Source organism: Bos indicus x Bos taurus, chromosome 29 (genome assembly GCF_003369695.1).
Source record: "Bos indicus x Bos taurus breed Angus x Brahman F1 hybrid chromosome 29, Bos_hybrid_MaternalHap_v2.0, whole genome shotgun sequence".
NCBI lineage: Eukaryota > Metazoa > Chordata > Mammalia > Artiodactyla > Bovidae > Bos > Bos indicus x Bos taurus.
In genome coordinates, this window is record NC_040104.1 from 22,068,370 (window position 1) to 22,092,861 (window position 24,492).

Consider the following 24,492-nt stretch of genomic DNA (forward strand, 5'->3'; position numbering starts at 1 on the left):
CTTTAGTTGAGCATGTGGGATCTAGTTCCCTGGCCAGGGTTTGAACCCAGGTCTCCTGCACTGCGAGCACAGAGTCTTGGCCACTGAGCCATCAGGAAAGTCCCAGGGTCCTTCTTTTTAAAAACAGCAGACAAGCAAGAATTTGAAAAGGACTTCAGTACAAAAGATGTCCAAACAAAGGAATATTCAAACACAAGCAGCTCTTGGATATTAAAAAAATACGATAGTAGGAAAAAAGGAAACAAAATAGATAGGAAAAAAAAGTTTAGGAGGTCTCCAGAAGGAATAATAAAGATAGAAAACAGAGGAATAAATATAAGGATATTGGAAGACTAATCCAAGAAGTCCAAAATCCAAATAACTTGTTTTTCAGAATGTAAAAGGGAGTTGGGGGAATCCAGAAACAACTGAAGGAAATTTCCCAGACTGAAGAACTTGACGTTCCGTATTTTTTTCGTATTTTTCCAAGTTTAAAGTACCCAGCTTTCTGGATACATTATTGGGAAAATTTCAAATTTTACATACAAAGGGAAGAATACTAAGAGTCTGGGGAGGGAATGAGATGGAATAAAAATTATCAATCGGAATATCATTGCACTTCTCAGCATTTGGAAGACAGAAAGCAATGGGCCAATGCCTTCAAAAATAATTCTAAGGAAAAGTTATTCCCAACCTGGAGCTCTACACCAAGCTAACCTATGATTCAAGTGTGACAACAGACACTCACGATCTCAAGAAATTACCTCCCATACACTTTTTCAGGAAGGTAGTGGTGATAAAGCAAGAAAGAAGTCAGGAGATTAACACACAATATGACAGTGAAAGGACACACGACACCAAGTCCAAACTGGAATACACCAAACAGAAGGCACTGCTAAGAATGAATACCTGGTGGATCTGAACACACCATAAGGAAGCCGGCACAAATGAAGGAGAACTAGGGGAGAAATTAGTGACAGCTACAGAACACCAATGAAAAACCTCGCCCCCTCAAAAGTTATACAGAAACAAAAAACAAAACTTGTTGCAGTATACCACATGGTCTCGTGAACAGCCTTAAGGTAAAAACTACTGAGTTAACCTCAACCATAACTGTAATAGAACCTTGAGATGCTAAGGATGTGTCCTTGGGAATAGCAGGATGGTGAAAAAGAGCTAAATCCTCATTTTCCACACCAGAAAGTCAACAGATGATACTAAAAATTGAAGACCCAACACAGAGCAAAATAAAGCAAGTTATTTAATGATATAGAGGTAAGTAATGTGAGAATCAGCAGAGTTGAAAGTACCTGAACCTTTGGGTACCTCTGAGGGGGGTTGAAAACAGTGTTGTCTCTTTTTAGAATTAATGTTTTTTTACACTCAGTTCACTGTAAAGTGGAAATTACAAGTAATTAAAAAAAATATATATATAGCTTCATGTAGTCTAGAAAGTAACAAAATCATAAGAGCAGCAAGTGCGGTGATAAAGGGTTATCATGCTTACAGAGGAAGACACTAATGATCTCTGGTATCCCATTGATTTAAAAACAAAAAAAAAAACCACCTTAGAACAACCTCTTCCACTAGGAAGGAATTCTGTATATAAATCATGTATTTACATACAGTAAGTCAAGTCTTAACATCAGTTCCAAATCTCACCCACAATTGAAGCACCTGATTCATAAATTGTCTTGGAAGGCTGCTTCCTGGGTACACAGGTACACCTTTAGGAACACCATTCTGACTTATCTCAAAGTCATGTCATTGCTCCTATTTCTTAAACAGGTAACAGAAAAGAGTTACCTTTTTCTTTTTTTTTTCAAATAACTAAGGGTTTATATATCTCACTGATATAAGTCTTAAAATACCCTAGTATAACTGAACATAAGGCTGTTTGTCCTGACATTAAATATGATGGGACTCCTGTGCTTTCTGTAGCTAACTTGGCAAGGCCTTCAAAACCAGATCACAGAGCTTCTTAGTAAGATGTAATAATAAAGAAGCTGAGACAAAGGGACAAAAGCAGCTCACCTTTAAGTAAAACCAACAGGCTGAGTGCACAAGCTAAAGGAAACTAGCAGAGACATGGACTATATCATGGATGGGTGAGAATGCTAAAAAGCGAGATTTCAAACAGCTATGTATGGTTACAAGTCAGCTAATTCAAGAACACCTACTGACCATCAAGTTCTATACATAATGTTGGAGGAGATTCTTCTGTTCCATTGAGAACACTGTACTGTTTGCCTCAAGTCTTCAAAACTATTGATTTAGTCTCCCTGGATGAACTCCTGCTCAAAAATAAAAACACACAAAAATACCTAGGCTAGTCCCAAAGAAGACTGGTGTGATCAGGTCTGGGTAGCCACTTCCTGTCCCTTTGTAGTCAAAGCACCGCTAAGGACAAGCGATGTTGAACAGAGACATCATGGCAACACAGCTGCCTTTCCTACCCAGAAATGGCACTCCTCTGGTCCCGTGAACTTTTATTCATTCAGTAAATGCTTAATGAGCACCCACTATGTGCAAGGCATTGGGCTAGGTGCTGCAGTTTTTGAAATGACAAAACTGTGTATGTAGGATCGGCTAGTCCTTGATAGTTTTCCTGATTTGAGAGAGAGAGAATGACAGAATGCCCCCATACATGGCTCATTTAGAGAGCTAAGACCACAGATGAGGTCTGCTCTCTGTCCTTCTACCAGCCTGGCATAAACTTTAGGCTTCCTCAAATCAGTTATAAGTCAAAACAAATAAGGCACATTTAAAAAAAATTCCCCCCTTTAATTGACCAAAGTAAAGCCATGACATTTCATTTGGTAACCTGCTCAGAATTAAAAGATCATTCCATTTGGCCCAGCCCACACTGCCCAGGGCAGAACCTCCGGACAATTCTAATCTCATCGCGCTCTGTTCATATCAACTGCATATTTTTTAAACCATCTTCAGCGCCCTAAATGGGACGCACTCAGTGCGAAGCAGATCAGAACCAGACGTAACATTTATGTTCTTGACAAGCCTCGATTATCCAGGTCCTTCACCTGCAACACAAAGGTATCAGTTTAACGTTTATAATCAGGTCAGCACGGGAGAGCTTTTCTACTGAGTTGGGTTCACCCAGACAGGAAGGCGTTACACTGGATTCTGCTCCCTGGTTTGCCTCTGGTGTGAGACTAGCTATTCTCTGCTGAGCTTCTCAGGGTACCTTGTAAGGAGCTGTGTAAATGATCTATCCTCCAAATACAGCAAAGGTTCTCAACCTTTTCTTATGTAAGAGATATAACACACTTCTATGTGACTCTGAGCACTGAAGAATTGATGCTTTTGAACTGTGGTGTTGGAGAAGACTCTTGAGAGTCCCTTGGACTGCAAGGAGATCCAATCAATCCATCCTAAAGGAGATCAGTCCTGAGTGTTCATTGGAGGGACTGATATTGAAGCTGAAACTCCAACACTTTGGCCACCTGATGCAAAGAGCTGACTCATCTGAAAAGACCCTGATGCTGGGAAAGATTGAGGGTGGGAGGAGAAGGGGACGACAGAAGATGAGATGGTTGGATGGCATCACTGACTCGATGGACATGAGTCTGGGCAGACTCCAGGAGTTGGTAATGGACAGAGAGGCCTGGCGTGCTGCGGTCCATGGACATGACTGAACGCCTGAACTGAACTGATGTGACTCTCTATGCCATAAATTCTTCAGTGGGAGAGAAGAAAAATAGTTCGAACAACACATACACTCTCCTACTACCTCCCCCAAGCCTGAGAATCACTAAAACATACCAAGCCTAACTCCAACTGGGAAAATATCACTGTAACCACTGCCAGAATGACAGCAGACTGGAGTGTCTACTAAGAACAATCTAAAATAAAAGAAAAATTCCAAGCAGGCTATTTTTCAGACACAGAAATATCCCTATTTTAGAAATGCGTGGCCTATTTTTAAGCACTAGAGCTGCTTTCACAGTGTAACACCTGCTCACCTTGTATATCCTGACCAGCCAATGTTCTGTGGTGTATGCTTCTTCTAGGACATCAAGCTCGAAGTCTTTATTCCCAATCTCAGCATTCCGGACACGGTCATAGCCTAGTGGACGCTCTAGAAAGGCAGGAAAAAAGACGATAAATTTCTTTCTACAGTGCTCATTTCCTAAGGAAACAGTAAGTCCATGTGCTAAATCATCCCACTGGAATGTTACTCCCTAGCATGCAGTTTGTGTAGAGAGTAGGGCCTACAAAAAAGGACATCAGTCAGGAAGGTCAAATTGAGTGCTAGCCTAACTCACATCTTCCTCAAGATGGTGCTTGGCAGAGTCCACGGAGGTTCTCTCTTCTAAAAGACAGAGGCCTGACCTTCAAGCACCTCTATTCCTGAGGACTACCACCCAGGACCTCTGGGACACACCAGTAACCCTTCCATGGGACAGAGAAGAACTTTCCAGATGTCACAGCCTGCATCCACAAAACAGTCCCAATTGCAGAGCCAAGAAATTGTGAGTCAGAAGGAAAGACTTAACCTAAGCACATTCCTTTCAATTTATCTGAAGAAATGTAAAGTCCTTTATCATACTCTATTCCCTTTCATAATCCTTTCTCCAGTAAAACACCTTTTACTGAGAGGTAAAAAAAGTAATGAATAAAAGCACAGACTTTTCTAGAGCCAGACTGCCTGAGTTTAACCTGACTCAGCACTAGTTATAGGACCTTGTGCAGTTAAGGAACCTATTTGTACCTCAATTTCATCACATATAAAATGGGAATAATATTAGCATCAACCTTTTGGACTGCTGTAAGGATTACATGAATTAGTAGAAATAAAGCATTTAGAGCAGTGCCTGGAATATAAAAAATATCCTGTATGTGTTAGCTACTACTCTTCTTACTGTTGTTAAGGTTCTCAGGAATCACTTACTGGCTTCTGTGTAAACCTGTCCAAATCGGTAGTAACACATCTTGTACATAAGGCAGTTGAGCAGCACTGGAGAGCCCTCACGGTCCACACGAAACTCCCCAGTTGGAGTATAATAATCATGCTCCTTGATGTGTTTCCCTGTATCTGTGCTCCCTCCAATCCGGACCATCCACAGAAATTTGTTGATGTCTAGAAAAAGAAAAAACTGCTTTATATCAAGGTAGCTACAGCTAAATCACATAATGAAAGTTCATTATTTCTAATCCTTTCCTAATGGCATACAGTACCATATAACTCTAAAGTTATAAAAATAAGAAAGCTACTAATGAGCATTGTGATGAGGGTGAAAGAAGAGAGTGAAAACCTGGTTTAAAACTCAGCATTCAAAAAACTAAGATCATGGCATCTGGTCCCATCACTTCATGGCAAATAGATGGGAAAAAAGTAGAAGCAGTGACAGATTTTATTCTCCTGAACTCCAAAATCACTGCTCATGGTAACTGCAGCCATGAAATTAAAAGATGCTTGCTCCTTGGAAAGCTATGACAAACCTAGATAGTGTATTAAAAAGCGGAGACATCACTTTGTTAATAAAAGTTTGTATAGTCAAAGCTATGGTTTTTCCAGTAGTCATGTAAGGATGTAAGAGTTGTACCATAAAGAAGGCTGAGTGCCGAAGAACTGAAGCTTTTGAATTGGAATGCTGGAGAAGACTTGAGACTCCTTTGGACAGCATGGAGATCAAACTAGTCCATCCTAAAGGAAATCAGTCCTGAATACTCATTGGAAGGACTGCTGCTGAAGCTGAAACTCCAATACTTTGGCCACCTGACGTGAAGAGCTGACTCACTGGAAAAGACCATGATGCTGGGAAAGATGGAGGGCAGGAGGAAAAGGGGGCGAAAGAGGATGAGATGGTTGGATAGCGTCACCAACTTACTGGACATGAGTTTGAGCAAACTCCAGAAGACAGTGAAGGACAAGGGAAGCCTGGCATGCCCTACAGTCAACGGGTCGCAAAGACTCGGACACCACTGAGCAACTGAGCATGCACGCGGGCAAATCAGAACTACAATGAGGCATCACCACATACCTGCTAGAATGACTCTTGTCAAAAAGACAAAAGTCATGCTGGTAAAGATGCTAAATAAAGGGAATCCTTGTGCACTGCTGGTTGTAATCTAAATTGGTACAGACACTATAGGAGTCAGTAAGTAGGTTCCTCAAAAAATTCAAAATAGAACCACCATGTAATCCAGAAATCCCATTTCTTGGGATATATACCCAGAAGAAATGAAATCACTATTCCCAAGAGAAATCAGTATTCACTGCAGCATTACTCAAAATAAACAAGATATGGAAATAACCTCAGTCTATCAACAGATGACCTAATAAGAAAATGTGGTAGACAGATACATATATGTCTCATGGAATACTAAAGATTTTAGGGAACCATCTATTTCTACCACCTATGTGTATACATTCACACATATAAAAATACATATGCATACAAACACATAAGCACACAAACATATATACACAAAAAACTTTCTGTACTTTTTGCATATATTATTATTATCAATAAGAAAAAAACCTAGAGTCACACATAACCAAATAGTGCCGAAGCAATTGTTTGTGAAAGTGCAAGTCCACAGGAACACATCCCGGCTATTGTCATTCCTCCTCTGCCTGTACAAGACACACATAGAAACTAGTCTTACTACATTATACTGACACTTTATACATTCAATCCAGGTGAATCCGGTAAGTCTGTCCATATCAGAAGCCAGATATAATCTAAAATTTGAACATCTCTAAGAAGCAACCATATAGTCAAAGAAAATTAAGATAGAAATAAGAGGTAATTATTAACTGCAGGAAAACAAGTTATTCTAGATAAGAATGTTAACCCCAGTGTACAGGTTGACTCAGCAGTGCACAGTATTTATTTAGTCATGATTGTGAAAACGCTTTATCTGGATTTAACCAAAAACTGATCATTAACTCTAATGAGAAGATTCAAGATGAGAAGGGGGAGAGGGAAATACAGAGAACTAAATTCCTTATCTAGTACAAGAAGTTGATAAAGCATATCTAAAATGATCGATCTGTGAATAGAATATACATATTATTTAGAAATATGAATATAAGTACTAGAAGAAATAACTGAAGGAATAATTTTCCTGGGAACTGATATTATAAGGTGGTTTAGAAGCAGAAGCACCATTTTTATTATAAACTTTCAGAAGTGTTTAACCTTTTAAAGTTGAAACAGGTATTGCTTTAAGTTTTTCAAGGTTTTATTGAGGCAGAGAACTGTATTTGGATGATTCTTCTAACCACAGGATTTGCTAATAATTATAAGGAACATGGTTAACATATGCCATATATATATATGTATATATACACACACACAAACACACACACACACATATATATATATATATGAGAAACATTTTAAGTTGGGAGATGATTCTATGGCTTAAACCCACTAAAAAATGCTAATTCTTAAGCTCATTTTCAGAGGCGTTATTTTCTTTATTGTTCACTGCTTGTGGAACTATTCCTAGGTCTTCAGACAATTATAACATGCCATACTTACAATGGCACCCAACTCCAGTGCTCTTGCCTGGAAAATCCCATGGGCGGAGAAGCCTGGTAGGCTGCAGTCCAAGGGGTCACTAAGAGTCAAAGACGACTGAGCGACTTCACTTTCACTTTTCACTTTCATGCATTGGAGAAGGAAATGGCAACCCATTCCAGTGTTCTTGCCTGGAGAACCCCAGGGACAGGGGAACCTGGTGGGCTGCCGTCTATGGGGTCGCACAGAGTCGGACACGACTGAAGCAACTTAGCAGCAGCAGCATACTTGCATGGAGCTTCCCTGGAGGCTCATGGTAAAGAATACGCCTGCAATGCAGGGGACCCAGTTCAATCCCTGGGTTGGGAAGATCCCCTGGAGGAAGAAATGGCTATTCTTGCCTAGAGAATCCCATGGACAGAAGAGCACAGCAGGCTACACTCCATAGGGTCACAAGGAGTCAGACATGACTGAGTGACTAACACTTTCACTTTTCATACATGCATGAGAATTCTTTACATCTACTTCCTACTTGTTTGAAACAAAAATCAAAATAACCAAACCTCAAGTTGCATATATGTATCAACTAAGAAAATATGTTGATAAGATTAGTAAAAGGATAGAAAAGTAGATTTCATCTAGTTTTCTTAGTCTTGTAGCTAGAAATATAATCAATTTCATTACCATCTGAAGAATACCCAGTGAGGCCTCCAAAAATGACCAGCACATAGCTGACATCAAGCTCCCTCATGATCTCATAGGCTTTTTCTTCTGTGGATGCCATTGCCTAGAAAAACACATGCACATTTCTCAGAGCGAAATTCCAGGCCATATGATCCCTGGTGGAGAAGTATGTCCCATGAGACCCTGTGCATCAAACACTCAAATGACCCCTTCACCTTACCTGCCCTACTCGAGATATATGGGTATTATTCCACGTGTTATTATCCACTAAAATCGTCCGATTCGCCATAGCTGTAATCTGGTAGCCATAATCCCACCATGACATGACCTTCGCATCCTGAAAAGAAGAATGAGAAACAGAAATTACAAGTGTCTCACCAACTCCAAAAATAAAATACTAGTAGTGGAAGGGCATTTGACAGGAATTAACATACAGCTAATTAACATCTTTACAGAATCAGTTCAGTTCAGTTCAGTCGTTCAGTTGTGTCTGACTCTTTGCAGAATAACGCGTGCCTAACAAGAAAATAAATCTTGGCACCTGGTCCTACCTTTGTATACCATAATGAAATCTTAAGGCAAATTATACAATCCAACATTGCCAATACTTTCATTCCAGATAATCTTATAAAAATAAACATAATGGCATGGGAGGTGTAGGGAGCTATGTAATATTTCCAAATAAACAGCTTGGTGTCATCAGAGAAATGATCATCATAAAAAATGATCATAAACAATATCATAAAAATCAGCTCCTATAAAGAAAGGAGGTAGGAGGTGGGAGGGGATAAATCGCAGGATATGACGAATAAATAAAAAGAAATTCTTATAAGAATCTAACTCACAATTGCCAATCTCAGTAACTACTGGAAAGGAAATGCTCCAAAGGTATAAACCAAAATATTAAAAGTGGTTATCATTAGGTGATCCTTTATAGAAAATTTGTGTCTTTGTTTTTTGCTTCTGTTTTCTGATTTTTCTACAATAAACATGCATTACTGTTAACCTTTCTCTTTTATAATTGGGATGGCCTACCTCACAATAATATCACCATGCTGTCAATACAAATGTCCAAGCAGAGTGCAGATAATCTGAACCAGGAAGCACTGCTACAGAAGACATCCTAACTTGAGTGGAGGTTGACCTTTAAGGCCCATTCAGCACCAGGTTCTATAGTTTCAATTTCTCCAAGCTTTCTACCATCTAAAAGCTATTTGATTCACTGTAACAGCAAATGTCTTTCCCGTCCTCCTACCCCACAATCCCACACCTCCCAAATTTTCACCTCTGGAGTATTGTGACGAAGCCAATAGTACGCTTCTCGAAAATCATCAAAAATGATCCTACTGCCATCTCCACCACGAGCAGACAGCACAATGGAGGGAGAAGAGTAGGCCTCACTGGTCACCCAGGTCGAGTGGAAGGTGTAGGTAATGAGAAAGAAAGCCATGACCAGTATCATGCCACTTGCCACCTAGACAAGAAGAATTGTGTCGTAAACCAAATTAAATTTACAATAGCACAGAACAGCTTCTTACAGACAGTAAATGATTTAGAAAAAATGAACCAAAATAAGTGAGAGGCTATATGAATTAATCCTAACTTCTGGTGACAGTGTTCCACTTTACTCCCCCTCACTCAAAAAACACCCCACAGATGCTTGCACACGTGCGTGCACACACACAACACACGCAGTTCCCCCAGCCTGTTCTATGTGTCGCTTCTCACTTCATTCTTAATAGGGTAAGTAGAATCCTGCTGTTTCTTGCTCTTCTTGTCTTGTCGACTTATGTCCAAATTCTTCATGTAAGTGGACAGCACCTGAGAGACTCCAATGCCAGAAAGAATGCACATAACAGGCGCCAACACCAGCATCAGACGCACCTAAAAAACAGGAAGCGAGATCACAATCTAATTGGTGTTTTACAAATTACAGGTTTCAACCTATTAGTAGATGATGACATCTGTTTAGGGGTTTTCAACAAACATGGTCTGTCAATGGAACAGAACAAAAAGGAGAGAAAATACTTGACACATCTAAAATAGAAGTTATGTGGGTTTTTTTTAAACTTTTTTTTTCCCCCCAGTTCTACATGTATGAATGTATGTACATCTTGAGTAATGACAGGCTATAAAAAGTATTTCTTAATCGTGGTTTAGAATCAAAAAAGTCTGAGAAGCACTGTCTTTAACTGCAATATATAAAATCTCTCCTCTCTCCTTTTAACAATCTGGCACTCAGCACCCAAGCCTTTAAGAAAAAAACATCATCTCCCTTTTTGAGACTCCAGGAAGACGGGGGAAAGAACCTGCACAGGGCCTCTCCCTGACACAAGGGTACGAATCCAAGAAAGGTGGGCCTCACAATCAGAAAATGTGAGTACCCTGTACCTTCCCGGGAAAGGTCAACAACAGTGAGCAGCTTTACCACGCAGCCCCTCAAGTGCTCAGAAGGAAGCCTCTGCACAGCTGTCAGCACTGACTCCTCCCGTGCCGGGGGAAGAAGAAAACCCCTGGAGTCAAGATGGAAAGCTGCACCAGGACTGAGGGCATTCCAGCACTGCATCCTCCCATGCCAGGGGAAGAAGAAAACCCCCGGAGTCAAGATGGAAAGCTGCACCAGGACTGAGGGCATTCCTCACCATTACAGCTGAAAAGTACATGCTGGTCACACCATACATGATGATGAAAATCCGGGCATCAGACAGGTTGCTAAAGCAGTAATAGAGACCAACTACAAAAATAAAGGGAAAAAAGAAGTGAAGAGCTGGAAAAACAATCAGACACATGCAAAGATGTTACTATGGCACTCTAAAATAGCACAAAATCTGAAACCACCTAAATGTCCAACATAAAGGAGGTATTTAACTACAGAATATTTATAAAACAGAATAAAACACATCAATTAAAATTTTGCTTTGGAAGTTTATGGACCATTTGCCACCTTCTTTACATACCTCTGTACTTAAAAAATTAACAAATGCTGTATCTTAAACACTATTTCACTGACGTAATCCTAAATAACATAAATTATGATTATAAAATTTTAGAAGTCAGGAGAAAAACTCTATCATCTGACTTTTAATCAGTAAACAACTGGATGAATATACATTCCAACTGTTAACAGGAGCAACAGGTGTGTGGTGAGAATTCCTGAAACTTTAATATTTGTCTCTATTCGTATAAAAGACAACTTATTTTCACAGTAAGAAAAAATATAGTTATTTCAATAAAAAAAAAAAGTTCCCTACCAGTGGTAAATTCTTATCTCTGAACTGGCCAGAAGGTAAGTTAGATGAAGAAACTTTACAATCAGCTATGCCTACTATCAAAATAATATCAAGAAGATAAATGGGAAGGAGTCAGGGATGAGGGGTTGGGTACACTAGAAGTACTAAAAAAAAAATCTGAATTAGAGTTGAATTTTATAATACAACTGAACAGAAAACTGTGACACTCTGAACTTGCCAGTATCTGCAATTGTTCAACTTCTGATTTCCATTCTGCTTCAAATATTAGAAAAACGTGTTTAGCCATCTTCTGTACCACATAAATACACAGGCAAAAAACAAAAACAATAAAAATATATGGATGGGGGTATTTTACTTATTTTCAATCAAATAATTCTTGCAAAGAAGACCACTTCAGAACAAGGCAGACAGACCTGGAAACATGAAGACAAGAAGCTGTAGGTCGAAATAGTACGAGGACCAGGTTGTAGGCTGATGCTCAGACACGGAGGCGATGATGGGGATGTTGTTCTTAGCATAGGAAGGGTCCAACAGTGAGTAAAAACGCCCCGTCCAGGGAGATATTTTTCCTGGCAGCAAAGAGGCAACAAATATTTCACAATTACTTCTGAAACAAAATAACATCTGATCCTAACTAATCATAACTTTCCATTTTAATAAGATTCTCTGAGACAAAGCAAGACTAGGTTTTTGTCTAAATGTCACGAATACCTTGAGAACTTCACTGATTCCTTTCTTTCAAATTTGAGAGTACTTATGTCAGCACAGTCAGCAGAATAAAGTCAGGCTGTATGATAAACTCAGAGAAGGAAGGTGGAAATGCTTCCTGGAAGGGTTAGACTAAATCTGGTCAAACCAAGGCCAATGCTATAAACTAAGTCAGGCCGTCCTCCAGTGTTGCTCTGAATTAGACAATACAGAGGACTGGGCAAAATCAAATTAGACTCTGAGACATCACGTGAGGAAAATGTGCAATGCTAACCAAACTAAACAGACACAGTCCTGTCATTTAGGATTAGATGAAGTCACGTTGTAGGGCAAACAATGTTAGGATTTCCCCTACCCTACCAATACAGGAAAGAAAAGGACAAAAGAAAAAAGAGAAAGACAAGCATGGTAAATATAGTTCTGTTACCAAGTGTGAGTCTTCTGAGGTTAAATACTGATCCAATAAGATCTTTTTTCTATGCTGAATCCAAACACTGGCTGACAAATGGATTGAGTGTGTAATATGGATTTTATATGCATGAAATCAAGACAAAGGGGAGAAAAAGAATGCATCTTCCTGTGGTCAGGAAATAACCCATGTTTTCGGAGTTTATGCTATGTTCATACCCATTTATACTTAATACTAAAAGCCTTTCCTACCTGTCAGCATGAGGAGAGCTCCAATGGTGAGAAGGACAAAGCCCACTAGGGAGATGACACTTCGGAAAAGAACTTCAAATTGCTGTGGATTCAACTTGCTGCGTAGATAATCCACAAAGGCATGAATCTGGCAGAGACCAAACACCCCAAAGGCTGCCATGTGCTCTGATGAAAGGACGGGCTGCAGGTGAAAGCAGATGTGTGAGAATGTCAGGAAAACAACGGGTCCAGCCTTGACCTGAATTATCCAGACCAAGTTCAGACCAAAGGGTCCAATGAGTTCTGAGGCTACCAAGGAATTAGGGCCAATCCAGGGGAGGGTCTAATTTACCTGCCATATTTCCACAGAATACCTGGAGTCCAAAGTGTACCATAGTCTATCAATATCACATGTCTGGCCTTTGCTCAGGCTATTTCTTGAGCCTCGACTGTAATTTTCTCATTTTCCCAAAATTTGCATTCATTGAAATTCCCTTCAAGGCCCCAAGCAAATACTATTGCCTCCTACTCTGCCAAGCTGAAATCCATTGCTCTCCTCTGTATCTACACACCTTAGATCTCTCCTGTAACTTAGACAATCGGTTCTCAAACTCCACCAGGCAGCATAATCATGGTAGAATGAAGAGGGGGTGTTCAGACACAGACAGCTGAGCCCCACCGCCAGAGCTTCTGAAACTCAGTAGATTCAAATCCTGAATTTGCATTTCTAATGTATTCCCTGATGCTGCTGAGCCTGCTGGTCCAAGACTACATTTCTAGGACCACTACATCACAGAGAGCTACATGGGTGTCTTTCCCAGAAAGACTTCCTTAAGGACCAGGATCACATCTTTACTTTTTACATTTCCCAGTTATTAGCAAATTGCACATTGTAGGGGATGAGCAAAGGAATACTTGCTGAGCTGAATAAGGGTTCCACTTTTCGTAAGAATTTTACATGAAAAATCACACATATCGCATCATTCCTCGGATTTAATAGCTGTCTCTTAACCCTATGGAGTAATGTGGTTAAAAGCTCTATGTTCTGCTTCCTAAAGGACTTAATTACTTGGCCCCATTAACAAGTTCAAGGGTCATTACTACTGAATGGGATCATTCACATTAAGAAGGACTGAAAAAGATAACTGTGATCACTCACATCAACTCAGTTCTACCAAAATACCCCTGCTTCTCCCCAAACTTAAGCTAACTTAAGAGCAATTAAACAACATGAACAAATATTAACCCTCTCAGGGGGCAGACTTTATTGACCAATGATTCTGTTGTTTCAGTTAACACAAGCAGTCCAAGGTCAGACCTGTAAGTTTTAACATCCTCACCAGAATCCAAGATAAATCAATTTAGTTGGAGATGATTAGGAAAAAAGTGGAAGAAACTAAAAACTCCACTCAGTCTAGGGCTCACCTGGAAACCCACAAAGGAGATCTGCATGGAAAGAATGGTGCCCAGGCAGTAGACAGTACAGTACGCCACGTAGATCCGGTGCGAGAAACGTCCCGTGAGCATCAGCACTAGTACATGAAGAGGGATCAAGTTGATCAAGAACACATAACCTCCCCAGGAAGAGACCTAGGACAGGAGGAAAAAGGACAGCTCCTTTCAGCACTCCTCCTCGTTACCTGTGACCTTTTTACAGAACACCTTTTTATAGTAACCAAAAATTTTATTAATGCCAAGTGGTTTAAACACTTTAAGTAACTGACTTCTTTAAACAGGAAAATCAAATTAAACCCATTACTGTTAACTCAGTCCTCTGTTCTATATGGCTCTTGTCATTGTGATCACAAAACAAAAGGCCCCTAACCCTCGGCGTTAATCTGGATGCGACCTACTATAAGGTCACATGGAGGATTTAGGGATACACGTGAAATGTGAGCAAGCGAAACAGTTAAGGGAAGAAGTCTCAGGGTTAATGAAAGATTGAACAGAAAAAAGTATGTGTTAGGAAAGAAAAAATTTAAGGGAAACATATCAGAAAAGAGAGCTAGCCAACCAATATGTATCCATAAGAAATACAGTATCTGGAGACCTCTAAAAATTAAAAAAAATTTCCTCTATCTTATCATCCGCCTGCCTTGGGTCAGGCTTTGTATGGACACAAGAGACCATAAAGGCTTCTGTCCTCTACTCTATGGTCTCAAACCCCAAGAGCTACTTCCAGTTTACATCAGTTAATCCCAACAGGTATGCAAACATAGAGAGACTCCTGGAAGAAGGGAGTGAAGAGTTACCATGTAGAAGTAAGCAAGGGCACACTTTGCTGCCCAGTAGATGGAACCAGTCTTGACTGCTTTGATCCACATGTAATAGGTAAGCAGCATGCAAAAGATGGCAATCCCTGCAGAAGGAACACAAAATTCAATAAAGCCACACTGGGATATTAAATCCTGATCTGCAACAAACTACCTGCATATCTCAGACCTACAACCCAGTAACAGTGTAACTGCTCTACATCTCTTTGAATTAGTTTCTGGTAAAAGAAAAAGAGTCCATAATAGTGTCCACTTCATAAATGTGTCATAAAGACCAATTTAACCACTGCATGTAAAGCACTTGCAACAGAATCTAGCCTGCAGCAAGCACTCAGTGTTAGTCATTATTGCTACTCTTCTTTTCAGGCACTGAACCTGCTATCTGAGTCCTAATGATATCCCATACTATCAAGCACCACCCTGCTTCTGCGTTTTACCACAAGGTGGTCTTTATGCCCTGACTGCCTCGCTCTTTAATATTTGCCTAATGAAGTTCCAACTTCAGGGCCCAGTTCAAACACAACTACTTCCAAAAAGCCTTCCCTGATCCCCAAATTGGAATCTCTTCTCTCACTGCGCTCCCAAAGTACTCTGTTCATATTTCTCTCATAGCATACAATACTATCTGCCCGTTAAGATTTATTTTTATAGGTCTGCATTAATCTGCATTAATAGATTATGGGCTAAATTATTTTGTTCATTATCTATCTCTGTAATTCCTTAACTATAAGCCAATACTCTTATTCATTAACTATTTCTGTAATACCTAACACTGATTACCAATAACATTCAATAAATACAGTGATTTGGAAATAAATCAATAAAAGTCATTATGGTTTTAAGAATATCCATTCCTTTCATCTAAAATAAAGCAAATGATTACAGTGTTAAAACAACAGTATCATTCAACCCTGGAGCTTGGTGGGCTACAGCAAATGAGATCGCAAAAGAATCAGACACCACTGAGTGAATAAACAATAACAAAAACCCATCCAACCCTAAAACCTAACTCTCCTTTTAGTAATACAGAGATGAGCCAGAGGCCTTATTTAAGGAAAATTACCAGCTACCTTTCTAGAGAAAACGAGAGAGAGAATATAAACTTAACAGTCTGAGGTCCCTTCCTGCCCACTTCTAATCTTCTCACCCAGACACCATTTTTCCTATTGCTAAATAGCAGATTTGAACCCAGATTCTATTACCCTTCACAGAGCTCTACTGGATAATAAGGTGAACTTTAAGTCTTACCTTCATTATCATAGGAGCCAGCCACAGACCGGGAGATATAGCCAGGAACCACAGCAATCATGGCGGCAGCAAGAAGCCCAGCTCCTGCATCCTGTAAGACAAGAAGGGTAACAGGAAGTCAACACCAACACAGCTGTGGGAGAGGAGAGGGTCCACTAGTCCCATCTGCTTCTACGGGGCCCAGAGAATAGTTCAACACTTTGCAAGGGAGATGTGATGCTAGGAAAGCTTGCAGCACAAGAAAGTTACACACCTCACAACCAGTTCCCTTCCTGCCATTGTACTAAGTCTGAAACTGAGTACACGTGTGCTAAGAACAGACAAACCATGAAATCAGGCAGATGCTGCCCCAGAACGGGCGGCTGGGTCGGAGTACCCCCAGATTTGAGTCCCCCTTCAACAACATGTGCACACCACAGGAACACGAGTCACACCCCTAAAAGCTATGCAAGCATAGACAAAGGAAGACATAAGTATTTGAGCTAAAAAGTCAACAAACAGAGGTGATAATATACAGTAGACTAAAGATACCAGCTTAGATAATAGAGCTGGAATATTATGAGTCAATCTGTGAACTCGGGAAAAAGGAAAAACAAAATATAACCCACACAAGGAAAGAGGAAGGACCTGTCTGTTGATACGTGTCAAATCTGTAACAGGGCAGCAAGGAGAAGGATGAAAGAGCTTTCAAACTAAACTCAAGTTTCCCAAGCCCTCCAACTGGTTTAGCACATCTGGTATCTCCCTGACACCACAGCCACAGAGAACAGCATCCTAGGAGCCAGGGTCAGCGAGGCAGACACCTGGGGAAGCAGAGCCCGTATCACAGACTCTAAGTATAAAAGCCAAGGGGTTTCAGAATTTTTAAATAAATGTTTCTTTAAAAATCAACAAATAATTGTTAAGCTAAGTGTCCGTTTCCAGTAAGAAGAACTACCTGTTTTGGAACATATCTTGTAGCTATTTTCTCTCTCCCTTAGTAAGGGATACTAGATTCAAAATCTAAATCTCACTTTAAATATTCTTTTCCTAAGACTTCCTTGGTGGCCTGGTGGATAAGAATCCACCTGCCAATGCAGCGGACACAGGTTAGATCCCCAGTCCAGGAAGATTCACACGCTGCAGGGCAAGTAAGCCCATGCGCTGCCATCATGGAGCCTGTGCTCTAGGGCCCTCGAGCCGCAACTACTGAAGTCCATGTGCCTAGAGCCCAGGCTCTGCATTAAGAGATGCCACCACAAATAAGCAGCCCCCCCTCGCTATCTGCCCAAAGCAATGAAGACAAAATGCAGCCAAAAATAGTTAAAAAAGAAAAAGGCAGTCCTGTGATGAGTAAACTAACACAAAAATTCTTTTTCCATATACAACAATTTATATTTGACCTTCAAACATTCCCTTATATGGACAAACAGTTGTTAATGATAAGACACCACATATTCTAGGGAGGGATTGGGATGAAACTAGCAATTCGGCTCATCAAAAGCTGTCTTTAGCCCCTAGCTCCCTGCCCTTCTTAAGCTCTCAGTCCCCCACCCTTTAGCATCTACTAGAGAGGTTCAACAACATCCATTCCCAAGCCTCCTGTCACCCCAAATCCTTCACCTTGAGCTCTTTGGTAAGGTGGTACGTGACGATGGTAGTGAAGGAAGAGAAGAGAGGGGCCAGGAACACACAGACATTCCGAATGTCGATGGTGATGTGGAAAAAATGGAGGACATGGTAGATTGCAGCAGAAGTGATCATTAAGCCTGCAACAGGAAGAAGAGAGGCCAATAGGTTATCCCCTAAGACAAAGAACGCAAGGGAATGAGAAAGGGAAAATCCAAGTTATCAATACGGTGGTAACACGGGTCTCAACAAACCACCAGAAACACTAACATAGCAGCTGCAGGAGGCCTATAAATTTCCATCCTGTGCATTCAATGAGAAGTCCAGAATTTATGAAACGCTACCCACTCCCACTCTCTCATACACGTTCTCCCTTCTATATAGGATCTACTTTTACGAATCTGTAATCAGAATGAAATTACAAGTGTCACAAAACAAAGATATTAGGAATAAAACACACTGTTCCATATTATACAAATAAGTTACTGCTGTAAGGAAAAAAAAATCCTGTTCCCCTCACCTGGGTAAATTGTTCCTCCAATGATTCGTCCCAAGGGGTACCAGGCCCGGTCATCAAACCAGTTATGGAATTTATAAAATCCCTCCTCAGCCAGGAACCGAGTGGTGCGATAATTAAAGTACCTGCAGAAAGACAGGGAAGAACTGTGTCTGCTCCTCCCCACACCCAGGTATTCGCCCCAGTGTGCAGTGAATCTGGCTCCTCAGGTTATACCACCGAGGAACTTATCATCACTCCAATCAAAGTCAGTTTGGTACCCGAAAGTATGCGAAGCAGGAAAATCACTTCACATTACCACGAGTCTCCTCATTTGCAGCTCCACGTTTGTCTCAGTTAAACGCTGCTTCTCTCGTAAGGAAATGCAACTGGAGGCTAATTAAACAAAGGACACTTCACCAGGCTGGCATGTAGTAGGCATCAGCCCCAGCCAGAAGATTCAAGCACTCAGAAGACAGGACAGCTGAGATGTGGGCACCAACAGATTTGACTCTTTTCAAGTGACAGCGACACACAAAAGAACATTTCCATAACACACACGAGAACACACGGGGAACTTCAAGTGAGGAGCATCTCTAAAGATGTGGGTGTAACACCAGATGCAGGATGAACATTTTTTAGTCTACTCTATAACACACACCTCTTAATGAGTATTTAAATTTGTAATCAGATCTACTCATGTTGTTATTTAAAATAGTTCTGAATGCCACCTACATGGTAGCATAAAAATAAAAATCACATAAAAAGCATTTTATACAAAATGCTTAAGAGTTATACACAAAAAAACACAGTTCTTTAGGCTCAAGCTATGAAGCCCCATAAGTTTCTCATTTAAAAAGTAAAAAAGAAAGACAAATAACATATTATGTATATATATATATATAATTTATCATATAATTCATTTATATATATCACATATATACTAACAAATTTATTACAAATAATAAAATATAAACAAGTAAAATGAAAAGAACTGTTTAATCACTAAAGATGATTATGACTAACCATCTTTCCTGCCCACTGCTCTAACCCTATTTCCTCCTTGGTCAAATTTTAGCAGCTGAAGTGGTAAAGTAGCAGATGGCATAGATATCTATCCTTCTATTTATTCTGACGAATGTTATTTTGGTAACTGTCAGAGAGACAGAAAGGATAGGGGTAGCAGTCACCAGGTGTCAGAATCATGTCCTTCACCTAATGGCAGGAGCAGCAGAGTGAGACAGAGAAGTGCAAGTTAGTGGGAAAAGGTCTGGCCTGGGGTCACACTCTGGGCATCAGCTTCCTGCTCTGCAAAAGGAAGTGTCAAATCACATGATCTGTACCATCCCTTCTGTCTCTATGACTACAGAGCAGATACTCTTGCTTTCCCTGACCATCTCATCTCAATGTTCACTCATCTAGAGGGTGTGAGAAAAAGCCCTAACATACTGGTGATCAAGAACCAAAAGAATGTAAGTTATCTCATTCCTGAGGGAAAAAAATTGATGATTGTATGCCTCCAAAGTGCTTTCAAATATCTACCCAAAACAATATGACAAACTTGCAAACTTATGTGGGTATTAAACTTGAATCAATGTTCCATAAGCCTAATATTCTATTTTTATGATATCAACGACGCATCAAGATTCTATGATTCTAGCTCTCTAAATTTTAATTGAAGCCTTAACTTTCAGTAACACAAGTTACTCCAGTGTCTAGAAACAGAGACAAACCTCAGTTCAAATCTTGGCTCCTCCATTTACTATACATGTAACATTTATTATATGTGTTAACATTTACCATACATGTGACATTCACCATATATGTAACATTTACTATACATGTGACCTTGAATGGCCTCTGCCGGCCTCGGTTACACTTGTGAAAAGGGGACACTAATACCTCCATCTCATAGGGTTGCTGGGAGGATTTATAGGTAATCTGTACAACAGCTCTTGGAACAGAATGAAGCTCAGTAAATGTCTTTCACCTATGCCTCTTTTTAGCTAATAAAATCCCTAATCAAAATCACAACTTTAAATTTTCCTCAATGTCTTAGAACTTAACTGACAGACCCAATTTATACCACACAAATTGTTAAACAGAAAAAAGTCATGGATCTCAAGTTTACGACCTCTGATTTTTCTCTTGAGCCTCAAACACACACCAGGCCCAGTCCCCTTTCCCGTAGCCTGTACCATTAAGTGTCAACCAAGCTGAGAAGTCAGACTTCTCTTAGCTTACCCAGGTCTTAAGCAATAGGTAGGCACACCAGCAAGGCCTCTCTCATTTTTTATAAGTTTGAGAGACTCACTTGGTCTCAAATTCCACTGGAAATGTTTCAAAAAGGGGACCATTGTAGAAATGCATAGAAAGTACATCCCCATTACCAAGAGTTCACTGGAATTTGAATCTGAAACCCATTAACCTGAATGCTTCTTGAAGGAAATACCAGACCAAGCAAAGGTACTCACGGATCAAATTCATGGATGACACTTTCAAATCTCAAGACAGCAAAGAGACGAGTGGAGAATGCTGCACAAAACAGAGAACTAATATTTAATGGCAATATACCATGAAAAACAACAGTAGATAGTAATGTTACACAGACAGTAGTATTATCCAGCACAGAAGTCACAGGAAATACAAAATAATGACTGAATCAAGTATTTATCCATCCCTCCCACACACAAGAAACAAGGAAGTTCATTTTCCCGTGACAATAATACCCACATTTCCACTGAAGTAGGACACATTTAACTACTTGTTATCAAGGCCTATAACACCACATTCACCCACTAGTGTTGCACCTAATTTACATGGTCATCTTCTAATACGTTGACCTCCCCTTTCCACAACCTTAGCTTTGGAGTGAACTAAGAAGTAAGGGAATCTAGACCACTTATGACTCATGAAGAGCAAGAAAAACCTAAGAAAACAGAATAAGTGCTGGAAAGACTTTCAGAAATACTGAGGCAGGCAACTACGGAAGACAAATATCTTTTACAAAACTCAGTATCCCAGGGTCTCTGGTACCACTTTCAGTTCTAAAAAAAACCAAAATTGACACAGCACGCTTCCCATTCTTTCCCAGATGATCACTAGTCCAAACTTCTACAATCCTTGTGTTTCTTTTGATTTCACAAAATTCTACTGGTTGAGAACACTAAAAAAGAACACATTACAATCTGCTGGAAGAAAAGCAAAGCATTTAAGAAAGCCATTGCTAATTTTTTTTTTTCTTCAAAATTTTCTCCCTTCCATATTCTGAAGAAAGGGAGGTCCACATGCACACTCACATAACACAGCAGCCATCGACAGAATCAGAAGCTTCAGAAGTGTGTCCTGCTTCTCATAGGACAACCGCAAAAATCCCAGCTTGGTCATCTTCACATCAATGGGCGGCAACAGATGACAGTCAAATAGCTAAAACTGGAAAGCCAAGACCATGAGATATCAAACACCTTCAATTTAGCTAATTCACTTTCATATTTTATGGTGGGAGAGAACCACAGAGAGAGGAAGTAGTGAACACACAAGAGAGGGTCAGGACTAACTGAGACCCAAGCTGACCCTGAATTATGACCAACAGACAAGGAAGTTGGCATGTCAGAGCTGTAAGTCAAGGATGAAAAGGAATGATGAGACTCTATCACCATAATTCTGTTTCTCAGTCTTTGCAGCTACCAAGGAGCACAACTGGCAATCGTGTGGTACGACAGGAGTAAAGAAGAAACACATAGAAAAAAAGAGGGTTGGAGGAAGAGAGGCAAAGCAAACAGGAAAGACTGAAAACAGAGAAAAGAATAATTAAATGGAGAAACACAGCATACAAGAAAAGGCAGGAGTGTATGAAGGAAAGCAGGGAATGAGCACAGAAGAGAAAGCAGAAGGCTGAGAAACAGAAGTCATGACTGAATCGGCACCGTTTACATCCCTAAATTTCAGCTCCAAACTTTCTGGCTACACGCTTCTTTCTGTTCCAAATCCCAATGGGGTTGCAGGGTCAACTAGAGCACACGACTCTTCAGGAATACAAGTAGTTATGCACTCAGGAGGGGAGGGAGAGGCACACAGACAGATCACTGCACTTTCAATCTCTTCTATCACACTTTAACTGCTGCTCAAATCTACACCCACTTCCCATCAGCTGTCTCAAAGCATCCTGTAACTGACACTGCTGATTTAAGCCACTGATCTGAGAGACAGAACCAGATAATGATCTGGAGGGTAAAGAAAATAAAATTTCCCTACTAAGGCCAAAAAAAAAAAAAAAAAAGATTGGACTGTATGTGGGGCCGGGGGGGGGGGGGGGGGGGCGGTGTATTAGATTAAAATAAAATGTTGAAGGAGGGAAGTAGTCTCTAGACCATTCAGACCATTCAGAACGGTGATCACTTGATGAACAATATTTTATCAGCACTCAGTAGGAGCATAGGTATTTCTGTTTAAAACAGCACTGCCTTCTTAAATCATAAGCTGGTCAAGGGCTAAGTGATAAAGAATATGCAACACTAAAGACTGCAGGAAAAAAAAATAAAAGGAACCTGGATCCCTCCTGATCTTTTTCCAACTATTACTAGAGGAAAGGAGGGAAAAAATTAACACTGGACTAGATGGAGGGCATCAAGAATCATATATTCCTAGCTCCAAAAGTAAGGACTCAAGCATCTTTTTCCATAATTAACTGTCCCAGAGGAGCAGATGTACATTTATTTTTAATTATAGTCCCAAAGGAAAACCATACCTTGCAATCAAAAATAAACACCTAACTCTAGAAGTCCATAACACAGTTACATCCCTCAGGACTGTACTTGTTTTCTCCAACGCCTGAAACAGGAAAACTTACCACTACTGAGCTGATAGGAGCCACATGCCTAGAAGACTAAGCGGAGGAAATAAGAGCACTAGAACCTTTCCTTGAAAACGGAGTAAAGAAGCTGGTAATTTACGCCAGGATCTCAAGGGAGTTTCTATACTGTGCTCACTGGTAGTGTTTGCACATCGCTTAACGGCAAAGACACTTTTCTTAAAACACTGGGCATCTATCCTCCACTACAACTGTGCCTGCAAAGTGCGGCGTCTTGTCTCACCCTGGTTCTTGTTTCCAACTTGCTCACACTTCCTCACGCCTGTCCCTCCCTCCCCCACTTCTGCCCTCTACAGCAGGTCCCTCCCTCCGTCTCCCATTTTCCCAGAACTCAACACCTCCTGCACCACCCGGCGTGGGACACCCCACCACCCAAGGATCCTAAGCGCCACCCCCTCCCAGGACTAGTCGGTGCCCGAGCCCCATCTTTCCCACGCCCACCTGGCCTATGTGCATGATCCATCCCAGACGCTCACATCCTTCCATGCCCCCCACACCACGTCCCACGCCCCCTCCTCTGCAAGGCCCCAGACTCTGCCTGCGCCCACAGCCGCCGCCATTAAAGCCGCACCTCCTGCGCTTCGCTCAGTCCCACCAACGCCTTGGACTGCACCTGCCGCTAATCCTCAAGTTACATCCCAAGGCCTTCTCACCTGACCGGCGTTCCTCAGGAATCCGCTCGCCTCCCTCTGCCATCTGTTCAACGGTGCACCCAACCCTGGCAGCGCCGGGTCCGCCTCCCGGACTGCTCCCCATTGGCTAGTTCAGGTACAATTCGACACTTGAAGAGAGCGATAGGGTTCTGGAACTGTCTGTCAGACTCGGAGGCGTGAACGCAGCCGCTCTCCCATGTTTTAACTGGAAAATACAGATATCACTTAGTACCAGGAAGGCGGGACTTCGTCCAACTGCCCAGCCGTGATAGGCCGGCTCTTGAGAGCCCGAGCACGAAAAGAACACGCTCGGAGCAGTTTGGTTGAGGGACGAGCAGTGACGTGTCGGTCTGCGGACGGCGAAGGAGTCGCGGGCGGAAGATTCGGCGCGTTTAGCCCAGTAACGTGACAAGAAGCGGAAACGACGCAAAGGCATAGGCCGAAACTGCAAATCCCCCAAAGCTGAACTGAGACCGCCCGCTTCCGTTTCAGAGTGTTGTTTTTTTTAAGGTAGAAATTGACGTTACCTTAATATAAGGTTAAAGGAGAGGTGAGAAAATTTTTTTTTTTTTTTACTAATTCTCAATGAA

The 24,492-nt window shown here is 40.9% G+C and overlaps 1 protein-coding gene across 2 annotated transcripts; it reads right to left on the reverse strand.

The window, feature by feature from the left end:
• Nucleotides 1–1,223: 1,223 nt before the first annotated feature.
• STT3A (STT3A, catalytic subunit of the oligosaccharyltransferase complex) lies at nucleotides 1,224–24,095 on the reverse strand. Of its 2 annotated transcripts, none has more exons than XM_027531414.1 (18): nucleotides 23,903–24,095; nucleotides 21,679–21,811; nucleotides 20,854–20,914; nucleotides 18,404–18,525; nucleotides 17,878–18,023; nucleotides 16,276–16,366; nucleotides 15,007–15,113; nucleotides 14,180–14,344; nucleotides 12,776–12,956; nucleotides 11,821–11,976; nucleotides 10,799–10,890; nucleotides 9,885–10,040; nucleotides 9,442–9,630; nucleotides 8,377–8,493; nucleotides 8,157–8,259; nucleotides 4,892–5,080; nucleotides 3,963–4,078; nucleotides 1,224–3,020 (listed from the first exon to the last, which is right to left on the reverse strand). In XM_027531414.1, exons 2-18 carry the CDS (start codon nucleotides 21,764–21,766, stop codon nucleotides 2,982–2,984), a joined length of 2,118 nt encoding a protein of 705 aa, XP_027387215.1. In that variant the 5' UTR covers nucleotides 21,767–21,811; nucleotides 23,903–24,095; the 3' UTR covers nucleotides 1,224–2,981. The 2 variants fall into 2 exon arrangements, with proteins under 2 accessions (XP_027387215.1, XP_027387216.1); XM_027531415.1 differs by lacking the exon at nucleotides 23,903–24,095 and adding an exon at nucleotides 23,821–23,893 and having other exon boundaries at nucleotides 2,743–3,020.
• Between the last annotated feature and the right edge of the window lie 397 nt (nucleotides 24,096–24,492).

Coding starts and splice junctions, on each gene's coding strand:
- STT3A (XM_027531414.1), bottom strand. CDS start 21,766: ATGACCAAGCTGGGATTTTTGCGGTTGTCCTATGAGAAGCAGGACACA. Junction 16,367..17,877: donor ACCTTACCAAAGAGCTCAAG/GTGAAGGATTTG, acceptor CTTGTCTTACAG/GATGCAGGAGCTGGGCTTCT. Junction 10,041..10,798: donor TGTACTTTTCAGCTGTAATG/GTGAGGAATGCC, acceptor CCTGTTTTTTAG/GTGCGTCTGATGCTGGTGTT.